This window comes from Chamaea fasciata, unplaced genomic scaffold, assembly GCF_029207755.1.
Source record: "Chamaea fasciata isolate MVZ Bird 193981 ecotype frontalis unplaced genomic scaffold, bChaFas1.0.hap1 SCAF_1, whole genome shotgun sequence".
NCBI classification, from domain to species: Eukaryota; Metazoa; Chordata; class Aves; order Passeriformes; family Sylviidae; genus Chamaea; species Chamaea fasciata.
Window position 1 is genome coordinate 107,504,102 of NW_027094086.1, and position 25,132 is coordinate 107,529,233.

The 25,132-nt window shown below is 46.2% G+C and overlaps 3 protein-coding genes across 5 annotated transcripts in view; 1 reads left to right on the top strand and 2 right to left on the bottom strand.

Moving 5' to 3' along the window:
- The first annotated feature begins 370 nt into the window (after positions 1 to 370).
- On the top strand, positions 371 to 13,629 carry SLC6A20 (solute carrier family 6 member 20). Its single transcript, XM_066192690.1, has 11 exons — positions 371 to 563; positions 4,606 to 4,746; positions 5,424 to 5,515; positions 6,227 to 6,454; positions 7,425 to 7,535; positions 7,924 to 8,165; positions 9,033 to 9,195; positions 9,508 to 9,712; positions 10,468 to 10,627; positions 11,641 to 11,806; positions 12,718 to 13,629. Exons 1-11 carry the CDS (start codon positions 443 to 445, stop codon positions 12,865 to 12,867), a joined length of 1,779 nt encoding a protein of 592 aa, XP_066048787.1. The 5' UTR covers positions 371 to 442; the 3' UTR covers positions 12,868 to 13,629.
- Positions 13,630 to 13,656: 27 nt separating this feature from the next.
- Positions 13,657 to 19,938, bottom strand: SNRPD1 (small nuclear ribonucleoprotein D1 polypeptide). Its single transcript, XM_066192676.1, has 4 exons — positions 19,807 to 19,938; positions 19,157 to 19,233; positions 16,532 to 16,723; positions 13,657 to 14,289 (listed from the first exon to the last, which is right to left on the bottom strand). Exons 1-4 carry the CDS (start codon positions 19,818 to 19,820, stop codon positions 14,213 to 14,215), a joined length of 360 nt encoding a protein of 119 aa, XP_066048773.1. The 5' UTR covers positions 19,821 to 19,938; the 3' UTR covers positions 13,657 to 14,212.
- Positions 19,939 to 20,747: 809 nt separating this feature from the next.
- The window catches only part of SACM1L (SAC1 like phosphatidylinositide phosphatase), a 30,339-nt gene continuing 25,954 nt past the window's right edge, over positions 20,748 to 25,132 (bottom strand). Inside the window, exons 16-21 of one of the 3 annotated variants that reach the window (XR_010722475.1) lie at positions 24,978 to 25,050; positions 24,428 to 24,521; positions 24,252 to 24,344; positions 24,067 to 24,085; positions 23,528 to 23,585; positions 22,834 to 22,863 (exon numbers count right to left, since the gene is read on the bottom strand). Coding sequence is in view for 1 of the 3 variants with exons in the window: in XM_066192704.1 (XP_066048801.1) it covers positions 22,727 to 22,863; positions 23,528 to 23,585; positions 24,252 to 24,344; positions 24,428 to 24,521; positions 24,978 to 25,050 (455 nt within the window). In the remaining 2 variants the exon portion in view is untranslated. Of the gene's footprint in view, positions 22,864 to 23,527; positions 23,586 to 24,066; positions 24,114 to 24,251; positions 24,345 to 24,427; positions 24,522 to 24,977; positions 25,051 to 25,132 lie in introns of all 3 variants that reach the window. The other 2 variants (XR_010722476.1, XM_066192704.1) reach the window with 2 other exon arrangements.

A 25,132-nucleotide genomic window follows, 5' to 3' on the forward strand; every position in this document is an offset into this window, starting at 1 on the left:
GTTTCAAGCTGGTGCCTCATGAACATGAATGCTGCTCAGTAGGAAGGGAGCCCTGTGGGGAAGCAGTGTCCCATTTCCAAAACCAAACGGCAGCCCCAGTGTTATTTCCTCACAGCTTCAAATTGGCATGTGAGTAGATAAAAATCCTTCAGCTCACATCCTTCCCAGAAATGCCAGTCAAAACCCAAGCAGCTATTCACCCCAAGTACCAATTTTATAGTTCTGTGTGTGTCTATAATCTATTTACCAGCATTCCTATTTCAGTATGTGCCTGTTAATAAGATTAGTAATTAAAAAGCTTGATAGGAATTGGCAAGCATAGCTCCTCCGCCTTTCCCTCCCCTCCAAGCCAGACTGGCGTGGAGTGTGAGGCACGGTTGGCAGAGTACCTGAGGGAGTGAAGGCAGGAGGCTCTGCTGAAACCTCTGCCTGTAAGGAGGCAATGGAGAAATCCCGACCCTTATGGGACAATCCCCTACAGTTTGTTTTCGCCTGCATTTCCTATGCTGTGGGGCTGGGAAATGTGTGGAGGTTTCCATACTTATGTCAGATGTACGGAGGAGGTAAGTGTGGTTTACATTTTCTTGCTTCCCTCGAGGAGGAGTGAGGCAAGCTAAGTCCAAAAGTATGTTGTCCATGTTAATGCTCTGTCCACACAGCAAGGTCCAGGGCAGAGTAGGAGGTCTGGCTTTCTGTTGGTGTACAATCTGTTTTATTGTGGCTTTGTTTTATGTATTCTTTAGCATTAGGCTTTTACCTGACAGCTGCCCCAATATAGTGGCATTTGTTTCCTGTAAGTGCAATGAAACAGTGGGAAGGCCCATGTTTTCTGAAAAAACTAAGGTGGAGTGAGAGATATAGATCCACATAGTATTCATTTATTATATTTTTGCCCCATTGAACCACTCTGAAGGTGTCAGAAACTGGTTCATGTCCTTGTATGTTCGCCTGTGGGGACTTGGAAAATATTGAGAAGGGGAGAAGATTGCACTGATTTGACTTAAGGATCAGCTGTATTATTTCAAGTACCTGTCATTTATGTCTTGTCTTTTATACAATGCCTTACTTTAGGAGATGATAACTTGGCTGAAAATCTGCCTTGAAGTTGGCTGAAATGCCATAATCAACAGGAGTTCCACAGCTAAAGCCTCTCAGGAACCTTTGAAAATAAGGAATAAATTGATTTGTCCTCCAAAAATAAATAAGCTAACCAAAAAGACTCCCAAAACCCTCTTTTAAAAGTTATCCTCCTCCTGGGTCCAAACTGAAGGAAGGAAGGTGATGTTTGTGGCATATAGGAGCCACAGCCGTTCTTCCTTAGAAATCAAAAGTCTGTAAATTAGATTAATTTAAGACCAGTATTAATAATCTCATCTAGTATACAGCTACCACTGTTTTCAAGATGCTTTAGAAACAGGCTGTCTATAAGACAACCAAGTTTTTTACTGCTTCTCATACTTCATCTGCTGTCATAGTTTGGGACATGTCTCAATCTTGCGTTAAGGGACATGATAAGCATCTGCCTCATCTGCTGCTGGTCTCTTTCTGCCTTTTCTTCCTTTCAGGAAGAAACACTGAGATGTTTAATGGCTTTTTGCTTTTATGCTTGTTTTGTTGGCTTGTAACTTACTTCTGAATGCACTTGTGGTGGTAGGAGTTGGTTCATGCTGCTGTTTGAAAAGCTGTCTCAGCCCTGAGACTGCATCAGAGCTATCCTGTGGGATCAGGTCAGAAGAATCCAGATAATATGGTGGGTGAAGTGTCAGTAGAAGATAGATGCTGAAGTGGTTGAAGCTTTCTTAGACAGTTCAGATAGCAGAAATGATAGATGTGCTGTAATTTTGTGTGTATTGCCCTACTGCAAAGACTGAAGTAAAGACTTTATATCTGACACTGATCTCTAGCGCAAAGCTTAAAATATGTTTCTGCACACAGTCAAACTGCACGTGATCAGTTCGCTAGCAGCCCGTCATGGCAGACGTCCTGACAGACAGCAAAACTTGGACATTTTGAGTGCTTTGTGTTGTTCTTTTAACCAGCCATCTGTACTGTAGTAGGTGGTGAAAATTCTCTGAAATGTAACCAAAACTGGAACATTTGATTAACCTGAATGGAAGCTTAAATAAGCTTCCCTGCTCATTGCAGGGGCCTGGGACTAGATGACCTTTAAAAGGTGCTTTCCAACTCAAACTATTCTGTGATATAGCCAAGTATTTTCTGAAAGGCATGTTTTATGAGAATGTTTTTCCATTATTTTTCATTTTATTTTCCATTATTTTTCTGTTCACCACTTATATTTATGTGGGGAAAGGCAGCTCTTACTACTGTGAAATTAAAACTCCTGACAGGAGGTTTTGCCTTTCTTAATTGTTTTATTCACTGCCCTCTTAAAGAGGATTCTGTGGCTTTCCAGGGTTTCACAAAACCCACGCATACAGAACATCGTTTCAGGAACTTAAAAGCTGGATATGCCAGGCACTGGGATTAGGGGGGACGGCAGCTTGTTTGGCATCTTCCTTGTAGTAAAGCACAGAGCCAGACCCTGTCCTGCCCATCAGGGCAATAGAGCCCTTATCGCAGGTGATACTGAGTATTCCCCTGAATATTTGTAAACTTTGTAACCTGTCATTCTGTTCATCAGCAGTTTGCCTCCTTCTCCTCCTTCTCCTTGCTTTCCTGCGAAGCGCATGACCTGAGCAGAGTCGGAGGGATTCAAACCTCGTAGGTGCAGCTCCTCTGTCCCTAAGCAGGTTGGGCCAGGCTCAAAAGAGGCTGGGCTGGATCTGCAGCGGAGCTGGTGCTCAGCAGCGCTCAGCCCGGGGCGAGGAACCAGGAGTATGAGCAGGGGCGAGGGTGCCACTGGCCAAGCCCAGTGCCCTGAGCAGAGCCAGGGCACACTCCGCACGTTTTGCCAGCTACAGGAATCTGGCCTCGGGGCTGGTTTTTGCAGACAACTGGCACCGGAGGGAGCAACGCCCGGTGTCAATGAGCAGGGAGTTGAGCAGAGCTATGCTGATTCACAGCTGATAAGGAGCTGTTTTATCAGCTGCCCAGAGTCACTTGTATGAGACATTTTGGTTCTACTCTTTGGGAAGAGTAGCATTAGGAGCAAGATCTGTGTGCAAACAGGATGCAGAGCAAGGGGCGGGGGCTTAGCCCTGGCACCCCCAGCTGCGGGGGGACACTGGGGTGAAGAACAAGCCTGAAGGCATTTCTCTTCCTTGCCAGGTGGCACAGTCAATGCCAAACATGTGGCAGCGCTGCTGGGAGGGCGGAAAACCTTTGCAAGGGCCTAATGCTGATTCCCCTGTGGTACATGGCAAAACTCCCTCAGTGGCTGCTGGGGCAGCTCGCACCCCACCGGCACAGAGCGGCTGCGGGAGCTCTTAAACCTCCGACAGCTCCCTTGTGGCATAGGAAGTTATCTAACAGACTAACAAAGGGGTTGTTAATAACAAGAGAGCTGGGAGGTGGGAAATTAATTCCCAGAATAAACCGGATTATTGCTCTGTGTTTATTTCCAGGTCTTTGCCTCAGTCGCTGCATGGAGTTCATTCCTCCAGAGCACTGCACAGAGTCCATTGCAAGGAATGTTAATGCCACAGATTAAATCCTAAATAAGTGATATTTACGTAAATATTTTGGCTTGCTGTAAAAAGGGAAGCAGGGAAGCCTTCACAAAAATCCAGCTTTTGACTCAGTCAGCAGCTCTTTCTGAAGTGAGCCCCAGGCCGAATACAAGGATTTTATTTTTTTTTTCCATCAGAAATTTAAGCCAAAGCACATCCTGGTTGCCAGGTGGGATGGTCCTTTTCCTTTCCTCGCTGTCAGCCATTCCTGCTGTTCTTCTTCCACAGGAGTATCTCTGTGGCTCTCCATGTGGAGGGAAGCAGGAATGAGCAGCCCCATGCAGGAGGAATCTCTATGCCTTTGTCCCAGGGTCTGCTCCCACAGGTGGGACCCTGGGGGAAAAGCCTTCATTCATTTGCTGGTGCTTGTGGGCTCAGCATGGGGATCTGGGAGCTTTTTAATTTGGTTTTTTCGTTGGTTGTTTTTTATTTTTAGGCAAGGCCAGACTTAATATGTAACTCGAACCTCTCTGTTTGACACAGACGTTGCTGTTACCTTTTCTTTGAGCACTTTGGCTGTGTGGCAGAACACCCCACACTGAAGTAAATCTTTCCCTCGTCCTCTTTGTCTCATTATCCTTTACAAGGTTTGGCGGGTGGTTGGTTACCCTTTAACAGCCCCAGCCCCCAGCATTGCTCAAACCGCCTGGACACATGCGGGCAGCGCTGCCACACCACAGTGCTGACCAACACAGTTTAACAGCAGAAATCCCAGCCCTGCCAAGTCTCTGCGGAAAATTCCCTGTGTCCAGGCAGTCAGCGCCCACCAGCCTCTGGGACGTTGCCTGAAACCTCTGTGAGATGTTCTTCAAGATTGGGCCGTGCCCTCAGTACTCAAGGTACCTAGACAGGACCAGGACCCAGACCCAGCCAGCCTCTGGGACACTGGCAGCATGACTTGAACACAAATAGGGCAACGTGGTGTTTATCTGGCTGCTGATCTGCTGAAGGCTGACTGTTGGGTTTGTTCTCACAGGTGGCTTTTTGATCCCATACCTTATCATGCTGATTGCTGAGGGGATGCCACTGCTATACTTGGAGCTGGCTGTGGGGCAGCGTATGCGGCAGGGCAGCATTGGTGCCTGGAAAATAATAAGCCCCTACCTCTGCGGTGTTGGTACGTTCTCGGTTTCCATCTTATTTTCCAGCATGCAGGGAGTGTGGGTGATTTTAGATTGAAGAGCTTTGTCTTTCAGAGAAGACACAGGTGGGAGCTCTGGTTTTACTGGGTCTCACCAGGGTGAGCAAAACACCTCATTGCATGCATTTATCCTGTCCCTTGTTGGGCACTGGGGCCAGACCCCAGCTTGCAGCGTTGGATCTGGACTCAGAGGCAGACTGCCAAAATCGTGGTGTGAAGGCCAGTGCCTTGGGGCTGCCTACGCTGGGCTTTGACCCCAAAAGCACCTTTTCAATAAGCTCAACATGAGTGGGAAAATGGTGCCTTAATTTCCTACTATCAGCCTACCGTTTACCAATGTCCACTCTTAGCTACATTTTTATGTTATTAAATTACCCTGAAAACCTAAGCTATCATTAATTTGCATAAGCACACATTTAATTTTCTTATTTTTAAGGATACATTGAATATTCACTCCTCAGGGCCTGGAGTATCAAATTCAGTTCAGGATAATCCTGGTGGGAGGAGTGACTACAGTGACAGTGACACGCTCTATGCTAAAAGCTTCTCCTGTGTCAGCCATGGCGATGCTGTTCCCACACCCCAAAGATGTTATGGAGCCCTGGGCATTTTGGGGTTTTCTGCTGACCAAGTGTCTCCCTCCATATCCACAGGAGTTGCCAGTGTTGTCGTCTCCTTCTTCCTCTCCATGTACTACAATGTGATTAATGCCTGGGCCTTCTGGTACCTGTTCCACTCCTTCCAGGTGTGTGGGCTCCCAACAGCCCAGTTTGGCCTCACTGTGACTGCAGAGGGTCACTAGTGGCTTTGCATTGGTGCTGGATGTTGCACAGCACCATTGTCAGCTGGGAATGGGGAGGTGAAGGGGTGTCAAAAGCTTCAGAAACCCAGGGCTTTGCTGGAGGGAAAAACGAGGCAGTGATGTCCTCCTCCATGATCTTTCCAGAGGCATTGGCCGTTGTCTTCTCCTCACCATGGAATTCAGGTGAAGGCCAGGCCTCTGACTCTTCGGTCACATGTGCCTTGGTGCCGGGGTGTCCTACATCCTGGGGTGGGCCTGTCTGATGGCAGGGGAGAGGTTTGGCCCCAAGGTAGAGGACTGGAGAGTGTCATCTCTCGGGAAGTGAGTTAACGAGGCTCAGTCCTTGGGGAGAGAATCGGTCTGGTCATCCCCAAGGAAGAGGGACAGAGCTGATCAATGCTTGGGTAGGGGGTTTGGAAAGGGTCATCCCCAGGGGAATCAGTCCTTGGGGAGAAGGTCATTCCCAAGGGAGATTGTCAAAAGAGATCATCCCCAAGGGAGAGAGTCATCCCCAGCCCTGGGCAACATCATGCAGAGAAAAGCAAGCCAGGGCAGAAAACTGCCCTTGCCATCATCCTCCCTGTTCCCCACTGGCACCTCAGCTCTCCCTGCCGTGCCGACAGCCCGCACTCACTCTGTGCCCCTCCCTGCCAGGACCCCCTGCCATGGGCCACCTGCCCCCTCAACAGCAACCGCACGGGCTACGAGGAGGAGTGTGAGAAGACATCGTCCACGCAGTACTTCTGGTACCGCCAGACCCTGAACATCTCCCCGTCGCTGGAGGCCAGCGGGAGCGTGCAGTGGGAGCAGGCACTGTGCCTGACGCTGGCCTGGCTCGTGGTTTACCTCTGCATCCTCCGCGGAACTGCCTCCACCGGCAAGGTGAGAGCGGGCACAGCCCCGCCGGGCCCGGCCGGGACGTGGGCAGGGGAAATGAGCGCTGACAGGCAGTGAGGAATGGCTGCTGTGCCTTGGGGTCATGGCATCTCTCCCGGAGCACCGAGCTCTGCTGTCTCTGCTGCCCGGCCAAGTTACAGCTGAAGCAGGATCAATCAAAACACTGAATGATACTGAAAAAATAATCCAGAGAAGTCCTTTGAACACATCCAGCTCTCTGCAAAAGCAATTGTCAGGCTGCTGGCCATGAGGAAAGCTGCCTGCTCCAGCAGAGCCGTGTCAGGAGACGTCTATTCCTTGGTCTTTGCAGGAAAAACAAGACATCTACTGGACATTTTTTGCTTGCTTTTTATTCACAGCAGAAGTTATGAGAAAGTGGGGAGAAAAACCCCAATGTCCTGGCTGAGCCTGGACTAAGCAGCAAGCTGAGGGCTGTAATCCCCAAATCGTCTTAGCCAAATACAGAAAGCCAAGAGACGGTAAACTAGGAATAATCTCTTAAACTTGCTGCAACTGATTCAATTAAATTTTGATTCAATTTGATTCAATTCAAGTTTGATTTTGACCTTTTATGAGCTCTGCTTGCCTTCCTTGTAGAGCAAACGATGAGTGACCTTTGCCTAATGAGTTTTTGATAGATAGTTATGAACTGGTGTTACGCCACCAAATGATGCAGAACTGAGTTTGTGAATACTGCAAATATTTTAGATTTTTGTTTGATTTCCAGTCAAAGAGAAGACGCTTGGAACAGTAGTGCAGGTCTTCAGTATTATTAAAAACTTGTTTCCCTAAAATGTAAGTCTAAAGTTAGATTTGTCTGATAATATTTCTTCCAAAATTAATACAGGATAACAAACACAATAATGGAAATTATTTATGTAAAGTGAGACTGACATAACAGATTAGCCTTGTCTTACGTATTCTTTAGAACAAGGTCTTTACCCTCTTTTCCCAGGTCGTCTATGTGACAGCCTCTTTGCCATACTGTGTTCTCATCATATACCTCATCAGAGGATTAACACTTCATGGAGCTGTGAATGGGCTCATCTACATGTTCACACCAAAGGTACAGAAAAACTGTATTGAATTTTTCAAGAAACATTATCAGTTACTAAGCACGTAAGTTTTTAGAAGGTCTTGATCCTCCCTTTTTTTATACTGAATTTTGCAGCACTAGCATAGGTTTGGCAGTTGCAAACCCCAGCTGGCAATGGCTGGAAGTTGCCATGGTGCCCAAAAGCTGCTTGCTTTTTCCTGCAGAAAAAGACCTTCCCATTGGCATAACCTATTACTTTCAGTCAGAGCACTAACTCTGCCCAAAAACACCCCTGACGTGTAATGAGTGCACAAAGGGCCCCATCCTTGCCCCTATCCCCATCCCTGCAGGCTGGAACAGGCAGTGCTGGACACTTGGGGGAACTTCACGGTCTTGCTCTCTCGTCTGGCTTTTGCAGCTGGAGCAGCTGTTGAACCCCAAGACCTGGATCAGCGCTGCCACGCAGATCTTCTTCTCACTGGGCCTTGGCTTCGGCAGCCTCATCGCCTTTGCCAGCTACAACGAGCCCAGCAACAACTGCCAGAGACACGCCATCATCGTGTCCCTCATCAACAGCACCACCTCCATATTTGCCAGCATTGTCACTTTCTCCATCTACGGCTTCAAGGCGACCTTTAACTATGAGAGCTGTATCAACAAGTAAGAGCCCACTGTTTCACTGGTTTTCCACTGCAAGCTGTTCTGGGGCAGGTGAGGGGGGAGGTAAATAAATAACAGCTCACAGCACTGCCAGCAGTGCCCCAAGACCAGAGCTGATACTGCTCTAATAAAGCTAAAGGGGCTATTCAAAGCGATGAAGCCTGAGATGAAAGGTCAGAGCACTTTGCCTTTTGACACCTGGGTGCTGCTCCCAGGCACAGGCCTGGTCAAGAGGATGAGTTTGCCTGGGCGAGTCACAGAGGCATTTCCCCTGCGTTCTTGTCCTGCCCCATGCTCCAGAGAGCATGGGGGAGCTGATTAATAAATGCAGTGATGCTCAGATCCCCCTATTTAAGGCTAAAGCCCTTAAATTCCAGGAGCTCAGCCTCCTTGGCTGTGATGCTCTCCAAGTGCCCAGCAGCCTGCAGGATTGTGTCCTGTAGCTGCAAGCTTGCATGCAGTCCCTGGCACAGGGCCCGTGACAGTTACACATTTACTCATATTTTTAGAGCTTTCAATCTATCTGCTGATCAGAGAGGAAACCAAGCTGCTAGTCCTTGCTTGTTGCCAAAAGACTTTAAAGTTGGTGGGGTGTGGATGTGAGAGCGCAGGGCAAAGGGGAAGAGACACCAGCCAGCACTGGCCAGCACCCAAAATACCTGCCTGAGAGCAGCAGTGTGGGCGCAGGAGCTGCTCCCTCCAAGGCACAAATGAGCACAAGGGTACCAGTGTCCCAACACTGTGCTGGAAGTGCTGCTCTCACCCAGGGAGACTGAAGCCCCAGGGCCAGCAAAGCATCCCCACAGGGAGAAAAGGGATGAGGTGTCCGGGGCCTGAAAGCCATTAAATTCCTGTAATCCTTCCCAGAGTGATCCTGCTGCTGCTGAATGCTTTTGACCTGGAGGAAGGCTCTTTAACAGGAGACAACCTCAATGAGATGAAAGATTACCTCATGGCCACGTACCCGCAGGAATATGCCCAGTTAGCACCACAGATTAAAAACTGCAGCTTGGAAGCTGAGCTAGACACGGTGAGTTGCCACTTTGTGGTGTCTCCTCTGCTCCCACTGGGCCCAGGAACCCCATGTGAGCCCAGGAGCTGCCTGGCCAGGGATGGGGATCATTTCTACACCTCGGGATGGGGCAGGGACTTGCTTGGGTCATTAGCATCCAGTGTCTGTGCAATTGGGATAAACTGGTGAAGACCTCACCTGCCTTTGCTGTGCAAAAGCCAAACCTCAGATGTACTTTGTCATGACACAGAGTCACTGTCTTTTGTCTTATGTCCTTTATCAAGCTGAGGAGCTGCCTATAACTCAGTTTTCTCCCCTTGCCTCCATCAGGCTGTCCAGGGGACAGGACTGGCATTTATAGTCTATTCAGAAGCAATCAAAAACATGGAGGTGCCCCAGCTATACTCTGTGCTCTACTTCTTCATGCTCCTGATGTTGGGCATTGGCAGCATGCTGGGGAACACGGCTGCCATCCTCACGCCGCTGACCGACAGCAGGGTCATTTCCTCCCGCTTTCCCAAGGAGGTGATCTCAGGTGAGACCTGCCAGGCTGCAGCATGGGCCACACAGCGAGCACCTGTGTGTCTGTGTGTGTCTGCAGAAGCTGTGGTGTCCCATTGTTGAGTGGAGTGCCACTCCACTCTCTGACCTCGGGTGGAGCAGGGAATAACAAACGTGCTGCTGGAAGGGTTTGCCTGCCCTTGTGAAATCCTGCCCATCCTGTGCAGCCCTTTCCCTTGGGAGCTCCCAAAGCACCAGGGCAGTCGTGGCTGTGTATTTCCAGGCTTCCCGACACACCCCAGCTCCTTCAGACTGGTGTCTCTGGACCGGTGAACCTCAAAGGGAGGGTACAAATGGCAACATAGTTGCAGCAAGTTCAGTCACATTGCCAGTATGCCAACTATGAACCACCTCAGTCGCTGGTCAAAACAAATCCGTGCTCCTCTCTGGGCACGGAAATCAGTTGTCCTACCTTTAAACCTGTTTTAGCTGGATGCCCAGCGGCCACAGAAGATGCTGCATGAACATGTGACAAGGCCGTGGCTAAGACTTGGTTGTCTTGACCATGTCTGGGGTGACGTGCTGTGACTGCAGGTCTAAGGAGCAGCAGTTTAATGACAGTCACCCACGCAAAGGGGCAGGTCTTTTCCACAGGGGAAAAGAAAATTCTTCCCCTCAGAGAAAGCTGCTCAGCAGAAATCCCGCCAGCTTTTTAGTCACAAGAAGTGTGACATTTTCCCTACACAAACTTCCAGATGTAATGGCACGATTCCTGTTTTATCCACACAGGTGTTGTGTGTTTCATTAATTGTGTAATTGGCCTGATCTTCACCCTGGAGGCTGGAAATTACTGGTTTGACATCTTCAATGACTATGCAGCCACCCTCTCACTGCTGCTCATCGTGCTGGTGGAAACCATTGCTGTGTGCTACATCTACGGGATAAGGAGGTAAAAGCTAGAGATCTGCTTCCTTCCTAGTGGGACAGCTGGGGGAGAGGCCACAGGCCAAGAATAAAAATACTGCCTTGGGATAAATGTTTCACCTGTGCCATAGGATTGGCAGGGGGATGGGGGTCTCCCCTGTCCTGCAGACCCCTTCCAGGGCCTTGGCTCAGGGCTGTGAGGGGCCCGGCTGGGCTGGCACTGTCTCTGCTGGCAGGGGAGTTCTAAGGAGCTGTACCACAGCTCCCTGCTCTTGTCTTTGGTCTTAGGAGCAACTTCTGCCAAAACTCTGCTCCTCCCATGACAGGAATTCAGCACGAGCACAAGAGTGCCAGTAAGTCTGGTTTCAAAGGTGGTCACCTCACACATTGTTTGTCTCCTATGTCAATCCTTGTGGGTAAAAGGAAGCTCTGTAATCAGGAGAAGTTTTGACCAGGAAAAGTGATTGAAAATAGCTGAAAGGACAGGCTTCAGCATTTGCTTTTTTAGTCTGCCAGGGTGGCCAGGCACATACATGGGTATTTCCTCCCTGATGAGATCAAAGCCTGAGTCAGGTCTCCTGTGAGATTTTAGGTGCCATTCCCAGTGTCAGTACTTCCTCAAAGACGGTTGGGTAACTGCACAGAGAACACTCAGCTCCACAAACCCAGCTATTTTCTCCACAACACTTCAGCATCATTGCTTCTCTCTGTCAGCTGACACCAGTAACAGGCCGACCTTACACTTCAGGCAGAACTTTCTTGCTGTACCTATTTCTAGCTACTCTCTGCAACTTGGGATTCTCTTGCAAGCCTCACTGTCTTTTTTGATTTCCCCCTCACCGTGATTCTGGTGAGCCAGCTTTTCAGACAATAATTCTCTGCTCATCTGTGGTCAATTGTACTCCCCTTTCTCATCTGACATACTCGATTCTGTAGGTGGTTTTTGAAGTAACTCAGAACAAGGTACTGATCTGTAGCCAGTCTCAAAAATGCACATATGGTTTTCTTCACAAAAATGTTTGGTTTTCTTTTGAACAGATTTGAGAAAGATCTTTACACCATGATTGGACACAAGCCAAACTGGTACTGGAAAATTATGTGGGCTTTTGTTAGTCCACTGCTAATTATAAGCCTATTTATTTTTTACCTCACCGACTATATCCTCACAGGAACATTGCAATACCAAGCATGGGATGCCACACAGGTAAAAGAGCTTGGGATTTGGGCTTTTTTTCTGTTTTAAACTTTCCATAGTTCCTGCAAGGATACAAGCTTCCTTCCTAAATACACAAAATGGCCTTCTCAAAGCGAGGACCTGGAGTCAGGGCCATCCCTTAATTTTGTAGAAAGGAAAAACAGGGAAAACTTGACTTAGTAAGGACGCAATGATTCCGTAAAATCAACTAATTTCCCTCTATGATTCTTAATCAACCCTTCACAGAATTAAATTTCATTCCTGTTGAAGAGCCAAATATCATATTTAAAAATACTTAACCCCCCCCTACTTTCAAAGTGTATTTACTTTGAACAAAATTAGTTGTGTTTTGACAGAACTGAGCTGCTGTTGGAAAAAACAATTTTCATCAATTTCCATTTACATTCTTTTCATGGCCAGAACACTTTCTTAAGAATGTGCATTTATCACAGAGCAATTACTACTGGATAAGTAGTTACGGGTTTCTTAACCTTTTGTGGAAATATTTCCATCATACAGGAACAAAGCACATAATTGTTTTCATGTCATGGTCAATTTGGTCCTCATGGCAGGCCTGGCCTGTTGACTGGGTGTCAGCATGCACCCACAGGGTCCAGGAGAGGAACAGAGAGACCTGACAGAGGTCAGGGCCCAGCCACCTCATTAAGAAACACAAATCAAGCCAAAACCTGCTCTTTACCAAAGCCTGCAGAAGTTTCCCCCAATCCTGTTGTCAGCAGCTCTGTTCTTGTCAGGGTTCAGTGTGTACAGTTGGACAGAGAACACCGAGGGCAGCTGTGGGCTGCCACAGACTGAAAATGCTTCTCAGAGGTCCTGCTTAGATCCGTACACACAGCTTTGCTCCTGGCCTGACTCTGGGACAGATCCTACAGATCCAACAGTGCTTTTCTCCCTTGCAGGGGCAGCTGGTGACCAAGGATTACCCAGGCTATGCCCTGGCGGTGATCGGGCTGCTGGTGGCGGCATCCACCATGTGCATACCCCTGGGAGCACTAGTGACTTTTATAAGGAAGAGACTGAAGAGGGAACGAGTCTCAACTGTTGCATGAAAGTTGACAGCTGGATTTGGGAAGACCGTCACCAGTGACTGGGCACTTCTGGAAGACAGCAGCAACCATTATTTGTAGCAGCTATTCATAGAGTTGAGAATGGTGGGTGCTATGATGACCAAAAAGTGCTCTTGGGAGGTTCCACAATGGTTTGGGGGAAAAAAAGCTCTTCTGTAACAAGATGAAGCTTTAAAGTGGCCCCTGTAAAAGAGGTGAGAAGAGCAGCTCACAAAATGCCAGCTAGCACAAATTAACCAGCACATCAGCTCCTTACACAACATTAGGTGATTCTTTTCCACTGATGTAGCACTGCCTGTGTGGAAACATGAACAACTAAGCATGTTCCTGCACCAACGTACCAGCAAATACCCCCAAACCATTCAAGACACTTACGCGTGCTCATTGTCTGTATTTCACCAACAGGTGACACTGCTGAAGTCTGGCAATGAGAATGTGAAAATTGCTTTCCTACATGGGAGTACTCAGTAGGATGGCATTGGGAGATAAACGTGGCCAACACGGCTTCTTTTGTACTTGTGTCCAGCAAAGCAGTGAATATATATATATTTATAAATGCATGTATCTATATATATACACACATATGTGTGAGCTGCACAAGTTCTCCCACCTCCGTAAGTAAGCTTCCAATTCCAGTATGCAATTGTGCATTGTGCTGTACTTTGTATTTTCTAGGGATGTACTTTAAGTACACTAGAAAGTATCTGTGATAAAGCTGCTTTACGAGCCCCACCCAAACAAAAGTATGCCATATAATTAGCTTTGACAAAGTTCATATCCAGGTATTCTTTAATCATCAGATGTAACAATCCAGCAGTTCCATGGACCTGGTTAATTTCCCTGTGTAAATGTTTTATAAAGAAAAAAACATGTTTAAATTGCAAGCTTCATGTAATAGAAAACATTAAAATTATATCTATGAACTTTAGAAAAGGCCGCTCTGAAGAACAATATTAGAGACACACTCATGGGACAGGGGTTCTTAATACAGTGTTTTAACTATGGAACCATTAGAAGACGGCAAGTGCCTTAGAAAAGAGGGATTAATTTCAAACATTGTTAAAGCACAATACAAGTCTCTCATTCTGAGGCAGAAAGCAAGAGGAATTGTACAGTCTCCAGGGGTGGGTGACAGTGACAACCAAGATCCCTGTAGTCTGCAACAGCCCCAGAAACAGGACACCTCTGCCCCCCTCCCCAGGCTTTGCTAACAAAGGAAAGACACCTTTTCACATTTCAGTTTATTAGAAATGCATACAACAAACAAGACCTGTACAAAAAATAGCTGAAATTACTCAGAACTTGGTAAGAGTTGCATGATGAGAAGTTATCGTCTCGGGCCTCCTCTTCCTCTCCCACGACCTCGGCCTCTGCCACGGCCTCTGCCACGGCCTCTGCCAGCAACTTAGCAGGTAAAAGAAAAAGGGTAAAATCAAGTGAGACCCAGGAATGCTTTCATTTTGATTACAACATTCTATTGAGCATAATCACCACACTGCTTCCTTGTGATAAGACATTAAGTTAGGTATTATGTCAGTAGGTTTCAGGGAATATTTTCATCTTTTCTCTTAGTTCTTCCAGTATACAACTTCCACAGACTACTGTCTGTCCTTGGCTTCACTGTAGAAAACAAGGGCATAAAACAGCTGGCTGCTCCCAAATGACTGGGTAATCTGACAGGAAACCAGGATTCCTCTTTTTTTCTATATATACAGTCTAGATTTTTTAGAGAGAAATGCAATTTTTGACATGCTATGAGATTCCCAAACCCATCCTGTCTCAGGCACTATGTGGAAGATCAGCATTTTGAAAGGATCCTAGCATCCAACAGCTCCTACTGGTTTCAGTGATGCCTCTGCCAATTGCAGATGTGATTCCAAGGCAAAGGTCTTGACTGTGTGCTCCCAGTTTTAATTACTGCTATTTAATTGTAAAAGGAAGACAGAATCATAGGACAGCGCAGGCTACAAGCAACTGCTGAATGTTGTATCATCCAGAAGGTGATAACTTGCCTTTGCATCTCTCTCTCCCAAAGAAATGTGACCCAGCAGGTAGCAAGGACCCTCTGTAAACTTCAGATTATTGGTTCACCTTCAAACATGTTTGAGAGTGCAGGGCTCAAACAGATACTGAAAATCCTGCGCAAGCTGGTGGCTCTCTATGAGAGAGCCACTGGCACCCACATTCAAGGAGCAGCAGGCTGTGACAATTATTCTGGGGTACAGGTTAGAGATGCAGAAAAGACAGATGGAGCAGAGACACAGGACAAATCTGGCATAAGCAAGGTGCCATAATACTGCTGGTAATACACTTGACCCTGTAAAATCCATGGAAGCGTCAACCCCAGCTGGAGGATAACAGCATCAGCAGCTGTGCTCACCAAGTGCCTGCACACTTGGACCCAAGGCACACGTGGCACACACATCTCAGCATCCTGCCCTTTCCCGACCACTTGCCAAGGACAGACCAAGGGTTTGACACTTCTGAAGCCCAAGGGCATTTATGGATTTAGGCAAAGCACAGAACAGCTTTGGTCTGAGAGTGCTTCTGCACACTGTGAACACAGGGAGCGTCACACTGAGGTAACTGCAGCCATGAGGGCTGCTTTTCCCAAAGCTGACACCAAGTAGGGATGTTCTTGTTCATACATCACAAGGTTCAGGAAAAAGCAATCCAACCACATTCATTTCTCTGCGTGGTCAGACTGTTTTTAATGAACTTGAGAGGAGCAAAAGCACCTTTGGGAGCTTTATCTTATTTATCCCTATGTATCAAGGCAGCAGCCGCAGTGCTCGCAGCTGGTGCTGCACACCCGAGGTTCCTCACCGATGCGGAACACCCTGCACACCCACATACTTCAACAGTAATTACAGGAGAAATGGTACAACATGATTTTAGAGCACAATTAGCTTTCACTTATAGCTCACTGTTTTAAAAACACACAGATTAACTGGTGGGCAAAATATATACTGCTGCTGATTTCCTGGAGTTTACTGGAGACTCATCTTTAATAGTGTGGATTAAACTTTAGTTACTGTCTGTACTGTTAGGCTTTTAAGAAAAAGGATTTTTATTCAGCAGTACTTTTTTAAGAAGTTCCAGGAAGAGCAGAAGAGCAAAGACTGGAACACTACTGGGAGCCAAAGCTGGATGCACTCACTGGAATACAGCCTCGATTCCCTCAGGTTCTCAAGTCCCTCAAACTCAGAGATACCATTTTTATCCCTCACCAAATTTCAGTGAACCATTGAGCACCACTTGAGATACTGTCCTGTACTTATTGTCTGTGTGAAGCCCCCCCCACACAAACTGGGGAAACACAGACATCTGGATGACTGGAAGTGTAAATCTCTTTGGGTGCCAACTGTAAGACTCAGATAGGTTAAGACTTACTCAAGCTGATAAACATTTACATTTTTAAAAATAGATGCATGAAAAGCCATAACACAAGTTCATGTGAATGAAGTTCTGCAGATACCACGGTGGGCAAGGCAGACTGAGCCAGTGCCGTGTCAAACCCCCAGTGATGAAGGAATTTGATGCCGAATGCAGATGTTCAGACACTCCAATCAGACACCTTCAGACTCACAGTCCTAAAATGCACACAAAGGCAGAATAAACACTTACTAGGAAAGCACAAACTCACCTGCTTCTCTTTTCTTGGATTTGACTTTTGGTTCAACATCCACTAGCAAAGTATCCAGAGGCAAACTGTCCGGCAGAATGAAGTAGCGGATGTTGTTCCCTCGAATACTCAGCGTCTCCAGCTGAACAGGCTCTCTGTTCTTCAGGGTCATTTTCACCGCTTTGAGATGCGTGTTCATACTGACGTCCACTCCTGCAACAACACAAGCCTGATTTCAGGGATGAGGTCTCTTGTTACCTGTTTTTAAGTGTGCACATGAAATGAAATTTATCCTGTTCATCAACACCTGCTCCTACCACTCAGGAATTACTTCAGCCTGTTACAGAATTAAACTACATCTCTTTTTTCTCTTGAATTATGCCAGTGACCATGAGGTGCCTTTCGCTCCTCATGGTTAGAGATCTTTATCCAGGTCTTGGCAATAGCTGCTTTGTAAATGGTTAAAACAACTCCTCTGAACAACAAATAAACCACTGCTTATTACAGAAGGATAATACTAATCTTTAGACCTTTAAAAAGAAGCAAAACAAACCTTGGAGGAGGAAAAAAAACTTCTTTCATTTCCTTTTTCTGTAAGCCTTAGGAAAATCAACCACAAAAGCAACATTTACCTTCTGATAAAACACGTTCAACACCAGAGTGAATTTTCTATGAAAGTACATAAAATACCCCACTGCAAGGAACAACCACTGTGACTACAATCTCTGGAACAGCCAGTACTTAAGAACTGTATGGAATCAGTACTGTGCACACTTCGCTGTATTATGCATAACCCCAAACTAGAAACAGTATCTCAGTTGGATGCATGTACTGTGTAATACCTGTGAGAAGCAATTAAAAAAACCAAAAACTCTGAAGTTTTTATTTTGCATATCCAGAGCTTTAGGTGGGATTTGATCTCTGATCTATGGAGATCAGAATGACAGTGATTTTATTTTTCTGTCCTCTTCCCCTCCCTCCGGATTTTACACACCTCCATCTGACCCAGTCCCTTGGTTGGTGTGAGGGGCATTACACAAAACCTGCCCCTTCATCCCTGCTCCTGCCCTGGCACCAGGAGGAAGAGGAGGATTGTGCAATGTTTTTACAGATTCTTAGCAGAAAATGAGAGAGGCTTTGCTCAACAATTAAGCCTGAAGGAGCAGGGGGGTCAGGAGCCCAGCAGTGTGTTTGCTTCCCACCTGGCTGGGTTCAGCAGAGCGTGCTGCAATTGGGCACCGAGGTGGCTCACTAAGCTCTAATCAAAGCTGATGGACCTGACTGCAAAACAATGCCAATTCTGAACTCTGCCAAATCCCCACAGATTGGTACAGGCCAAAAAAGCACCTCAGCAATCCTCTGGAATAAAATTCAAACTTAACAAGAGTTGTACCTTTTTTTTTTTTCTTTCCCCAAGAGTGCCTGGGTAGAAGAACTTCTGAAAGCTGCCTGGGGCTGAGTTTAGGAAAGGAGATGCAGCAGCTTCCTCAGCTCAGCCGTGACGGTTTGCCCCGTAAACACAATGTGCCCCACCTACATCGTGTCTGCTGCGTCTAACTGCAGCTCACAGAACACGCTCAGAGAAACGTCCTTCACTGAGGTTATGAAGGCAAACAAAATCGCTTGCAAGTGTTTTAAACTTGAGAACCACATTACGAAACCCCACAAAATTCCGGCAACTTTCAGCTCGGTGATACAAAGAAGCACCTGGTAATCAGGAACTCCCAGGAACCGACAGGACAGACCTGTGGCAGCAGGGGAGCAGATTCTCCGGGCCAGGATTCCTCTTTGCCCTGTATCCCACACCCAGGTCTGCGTATTCAAACCCACCTCTCATGGAATCAAACATATATGCAAATGTGCATTTCCATCGAGACTCGTCTTAGCAAAAAACAAGCTCAACCAAAATAATTATATTTTAGATTAGAACCACCTACATGCAAAATTTAACCAACTGAAGACCACATCAGCTGGAACAGGTTGCCCAGAGAAGCTGTGGATGCCCCCATCCCTGGCAGTGTTCCAGGTCAGGCTGGATGGGGCTTTGAACAACCGGGTCTAATGGAAGGGGCCCCTGTGCACGCTGGAGGGTTAGAACTGGATGATCTTTAATGTCCCTTCCAACCCAACCCCAACTCTGTGACCATGCTACTAAAATGTTAAGAGACTACCAAGCAAGGTTTGGAAGACTTTGCTTCCTTCCCCCCACCCCGACCTTGTCTGCAGGCAGAGCTGCAGTCGGGCTCAGAGAATCCCAGCGCTACAGCGAATTTACCGCTCCCAGCAGAACTCTTAAAACACAGAAATCTCTGACCACGGATAGACCCACCCGCTACTACACATCAAAGACAAACGGTGACCCACTGAAATTCCCAAGTACTTTCGTGGTTGCCCATGGAGAGCTGGTGGGTTACAGCTCCCCACTCTTGGCAGCAACCCCCGACAATACCCAGACACTTTTGCAACACAAACACACCTCGCGCTTGCACACAAAGATATGAATTACAAAGCCCATCTCCTGCATTTTCCTGTGCCGCTCCCCGCAAGAGGGAGCACAGGACAAAAAACTCATTCAAGCCGCGGCTGCCAATTGTCTGCCGAAAGGCAACGGGGAATGTTTTGCTGCATCTTCCCATCCTGCCGTACCTGTGATCGTTCCGTGCACCTGCGTCCCATTCTTCAGCTCAATGGTCACAGTCTCATGGCTCAGCTTCATTAGAAACCTGGGAATTAAAAACGCTTTTAGAAAAACCCAAACCCCTACGCTTCCACATGAAGCCTACATGTTGGTCAGACAGCACCAAGCAGTTCCGCATCCTGAGCTCCCAAAGACGGCGCTCACAGATTCTGCTGGGGATGTTCAGCGACACACTCCACGGCCACCGGGAGCTGGGACGCTTCAGCCACACACTGCCGGCTCCAGCATCTACTTCCAGGCGGAAGAGCCATTATTGTACCAAGGAGGAACCATTTTAAAAATCGTTACAACGCCGGCAAGGCAACGCTAACCCAGGCCGGGGGGGTTTCCCTCCAAAAAGGGGGAGGGGGGCTTTTCCGAGCGACCCGCGCAGGTCCCGGGGCGGGAACGCGGCCCGGCACGGCGGGGCCCCCGCCCGGCCCAGCCCAGCCCAGCCCATCCCGGGCCGTTCCCGCCGGGCCCATCCCGAGCCGCTCCCGCCCGCGGTTCGGGGAGAGCGCGGGGCGGCCCTGACCGCGCGGGCTCGCCCGGCGCTGCCGCCGCGGCCGGGCGCGGGCAATCCGCCTCCATCCAGCCCCATCCGCACCTCCCCGCTCACCTGACGAGCTTCATGGCGGCGGGCGAGCGGCGCCGGGCGCGGAGCGGCGGCGGGCGGGGAGCCCCGGGCGAGCGGAGCCCCGAGCGCGGTGCAGCGGAGGCGCCTCTCGGACAGGCCGCGCCGGGCCGCGCGGGCTGGGAGGCGACAGCGCCCCCTAGCCGCCCGGCGGACCGCCCCCCGCGAGCGCCGGGCAGCGCCTGGTCCCGCCCGTGGGGGGAGAGGGCGAGGAAAAGGGGATTTGGGAAAGGTGAGGAGCGGGGATGGAAAAGAGGGATGGGGGAAAAAGAAGGATGGGCATGGTGGGAAGGAGATGTGGATAGAAGTGAGGGGGCTGGGTCTGTGAAAGCCTGGCTTTTTGTAAGGTTTTACAACTACCAGCTTGCCTTCCTCAATTTAAAATAAATTTTAGAAAAAAAAATTTACTACTTCCTTTTAAAACTGCTTTGTGCTTTACAAAAGAAAAATCCGAGGCTTTAAACCTGTAAAGCGCTAATTTATTGTGAAAAAAAGTTACAGCTTAGGATCCAGAACTGTAATAGCAACAATTTTCTCTGTGCATGTCAGTCTCTTCACCTAGTGAAGGTAAAAGGGAAAGGAAGAACACACCTTGAATTTTCACCTGTTGGTATGGTCAATAATACACTGAAGTGCCCTTGTGAGGAAAGAGGCAAAGAACCATTGGGCCTGAGCAGAGGTGACAACTGGGCATGCAGCACTGGAGCGCTGCAGCCACAGCAGCTCCAGCCATGGCTGAGAGGAGCAGAACATCACACAGTGCAGACTAGCACCGGCACTGCCTGAGACCATCACTGTTAGAGTGATAATCCCCACCTGCAATGAACACACACAAAACCAAACCATCCTTCAGGCGTGAAACAGCGCCTAAGGAACAATTTGGGAACAGTCTGCTCCAAAGCACAAAATGCACTGCAGACAGTACATCTAGAAAAGTTGAACATTTTATTGTCATTTAGGAGTAGTACACCATTTGTGATTTTAGAAATACAGACTCTTTGCAAAGCACTGAAACACAGGTGCCTTCCAACCTCTAAAACCTACATTATTCTATGTCTTACAAACCTTTTATATCAGCAATTTGAGTTTGGTCTTTGCTGCAACAAGTTCTTCTCCAAAGATGCAAAAACTTAGTTCTAGACTGCAAGACAATTGAGTCAAGTTTCAAAAGCTCCACCTGCCAGTGAGCCACCAGAACCACTGCTTTCAAATATTGAGTCTATGATGTTCTTGTACTTTGTGCCCATGAGGGAGTTCACCTTTGAAAATTTTAAGTTAGGAGGATTTTCCAGTTAGCCACCAACTGGTATTTTTCCATTACAGCATCTAGAAGCAAACTGGTACTTTGCAAGTACTAGTGCTCATGAACAGGTTATGTTTACACAAAACCCAGAGAGGCCTCCAGAGACATTCAAGGTTAAAATGAACAGTTGCAAAAGGAAAAAGAAAAAAAAAAAAAAGAAGAATCTGTACATATTTTCAGTCATAACACAAGGGAACACTGGAGTATCAGTGTTTTGTGTTCTAGCTTCAACAGTGACATCTGTGCTAGTCCTAGTAGTATTCTACATGTTTGTCCCTTCCCCCCATTTAAATTTTATACTTGCAATCTGAATATACAGCTGTACTTACAGGAAATATTAAACAATGCACAGCGCCTTAAGCAAGTTCCATGTCTGGTTTTGAACAAACCATATAAAATAAGTGACAAAATAGTTTAAAATTGGTCCTTATTTTTATACAGCTTGGAAGCACTAAATTTAAAGACACACATTAACCAGCACAAATTAGTCTGCAGCTTTTTTTTTTCTCCTTTTTTTTTTTCCTTAAAAGAGTGTGTTACAGTATCATGCATGAAAAGCAAGCTGCTGCTCTCAAGTAGAAATACAGAGTTTAGACTTACTGCTTTCTCCTCAGGCTGTTATTCCTTCTTTCATAAATTATTTCAACATAACCAAGGATAGAAGCAGCTGACTAGCAAAACAACATCAAGTTCACCTTTTATGTTGTGACCCATTCTGAAAGTAATGAAGTACTTTGGAACTTTAGCATAAGGAAGATAGAATAAACACTGCAAAGGACTTTTACATTCTTTGATTTTGTTTACATCTTCAGAAAGAAAATTCTACATTTTAACTTGCTAACTACTGGATTTTCATATGGAGACTGTAGTATTGAAACAGTGCAAGACATTTGCAACTTCAGGAACATCCAATTACACTGCCCTTTCACTCAAACAATGATTAGCAGAATATTGCACCAGTTCTAGAGAAACAAGACAGGACAAAAATCTTGTTTTAGAATAGCATTAGGATTCAAAAATCTTTCATATTTAGTGAAAAGAATCCACACACAAATATGCACGAAGGACTCCTTAACACAGACTTTATCATAACAAATGTAATCCAGCTGTAAGTCTGGACCTAGACTTTTTACTGGTATGAAGCCATATTTGTTCAGAGACCACTATCAGGTGTTCCATTATTAACGCTTCAACATTTGGGTATTTTGAGACACGAACAGTATCAGAGCTCTCTCCTGTCAAGAGCAAAATACCAGCTGAAAGAACCCAGGTGGAGCATGAGCTTAAGCAGTCCACTTAAGCTCCAAAACATTCCAGACACCAAAAAAACGGGCTTTTGTCTTTGCATTACCCCAGTAAGAATGGAGCCCTGTCCACTAATGCAATATTCCAAAGACCATTGCAACTAAGACTGTCAAGTCAGGTCTCAGCTGAAAGCTACCACCACCACAGGATACCGTTTCCTTACCCCTGACCCCCCCTCCCCTTGCCAAGGAAGAATGTTCATAAGAGCATTTTTTGGGTGTGGAAAGCAGGTCAGTAGAGACTCCAAGTGTGGCTTGAAGAATCCTCGGTACCAAGCCGCTTTCCACACACACAAATTCAGTCCATCTTCTCCTTCTGGACCAGCTTGGGTGCATCTACAAAATCCTTGCCATTGTAAAGGATGATAGCAAAAGTTCCAAAGCTGGCACTTCCCCAGAAAAGCACATAGGCCAGTGTCTCAGTCCATGTATCACCTGAGAAGAAGAGTCAGATAAACCTTTTAGCTCATTATCTCCAATTAGCAGACAGTTTTACTTTAGGACAAATGCAAGTATTTCAAGCTTTCCCTCAGATCTGTTGTCAAATAAAATCAGAAGTCTTTCAGAGATCTTTTTCTGTTTCCTTACCTTGGAAAATTTACATTTGCCACAGTTTTTGGAATGCATTGAACAGAGATCTATGGAAGTCAGTCAAGACCTGATTGGCAATAATGTTAGAAAATTCAAGGCAAAAACAAAAGGCAAAAACCTTCACCACTCCCAACACACATTTAGATTGAAGGGAAATCCATCAGAACCAGGCTTATGCCTGTATCTGACAGTTCTGAATGATCTTTCTGCTCAAAATTAGACAGCCTACAATAAATCTACAGGTCTACCAAGGTGCATCTAAAATTTGGGATAATTAACTATCCCTTAACTGACTTCTACCTGAGTTTTAATAATAGTTTTCTACAGCATCTCGTTTTTTTTTCACATTAATGATACAGTGCTAAACCTCAATCTCCAGAGCCTTGTTCAAGCACCTTTTAGAATGACTGAGAAGCAGTTCTATACTGAACAGTTACTGGTAGTCATTTACACAAAGTTCATAGAGAAACAAGCCAGTTTTATAAAATTAAACTCAACAGTTACTTACCAGCCATTAGCAAACAAATAATGCACATGGAGAAAGCAACCACCATAATAATAGGCAACTGAGGAAAGAGAAACAGAATAATCACTTGATACAGCAGTATATATGTTACTTAATTTCTTTTGAGATGGGCTGTAATGTAAAGCTATTTACTTGCTTTACTTCTCAATTCACCTGCATTCAGGTACAAATAAAAGTTTGGATAGTTCCAAAATTTGGAAGACTGTGTTCAATAATTGTGTTTAGAATTGAAATACACCTCCTGTAAGGTTGAGGCTTATGCTTTGTTAAAAAAAAAATACACCAGTTAAACCCATTATGATGCCAAATCCCGTTTCAAAATAGAAAGGGAAGGGTGAAAGAACAAGGAAGAAAGTGGGGGGTTTGTGTTACAGTCTATGCTTCTGCATGAAGTGTGAGAAAAGAACTCCACAAGATTCTTCTGCAGAAGGCAACAGTTACTGATAGTGACTAGTACAATTTTCCCCCTTCCACCTGGTGAAACGTATTTTAAAAAAAGCAAGTAGCAGTTTTTCCAATACCTCAAGGACACTCCATTTTCTGTCAAGAGAACAGTCTGGGTTTAATCCTGTAAGCAGGCACCATAGAAACATTACCAGATTACAAGGATGCTTCATGACTAACAGACAAGTCCTGCTCAGGCATAATGAAGCCAGTGACTGAACGGTTGTGTTTCTATTATCACAAATAAAGTCTCCATACTCACAGCTAAGAACTTCCAATCTTTCTTGACATGTAAAGGACTAGCAGGTTCTACTTCATCCACTGAATAATTTCCAAGAAACAGATCAATTGCATCCTGGAAGAGAAAGGGAGGGCAGAGTTAGAAGGCACAGCAATGTTCATCAAATACACTCCCTCATGGTTAAAAGCTTAACTTACTTGTCTAAATCCATCTGAAAAGTTGTTTTTGTAGTAACGTATCAATGAGTTCCAGCCGTCCATTATTAAACCCCACTGAGTTCTCTTCCCAGTTCTGCAAAAACAAATTGTGAAAAATAGTTAAAATAGATGTATAAAGTAAGGACTATAATTTCAGATGTACATTCTGTCATTATCCAGATGTGTACTGCAATAAATGAACACCTGCATTCCATAAACAGGAATACATTTATCTAGTGCTGCCTCTGCATTATTACCACACAGACTTGTAATAAAACTGGAAAATAAAATGACACTTCTTTCCATCAGACAATATAAGCGTGCATCTTCATGGCACAATGCCTTGGTTTTCATTTCCAGATAGCCTTTACTTTCATATAAACACAGCAAAGAATCTGGAGATTTTAGTCCGACTTTTCACCAACTGAACTGTTGCAAAAAACTCATTTATAGCCTCAGGCCCAGATGAATAACCTTCTCAGATAGGAGACCTGAAAATCCCAATCATGCTCAAAAACCCAGAAGGCCCTTAAAAGAAAGGCTGACTTGCCTTGTGTAATCGGTCTTTAAGGCACCAGTTCCAGCATATTGTTTGGCACAAGCATTAGCATTATCAGCCCATGCTGTGAATAGGAAAACAATAAGAAATATTAAGGAAGTTATATACTCTCTTCAGAGAAAAAGTCATTGTTTGAACTCTATAAA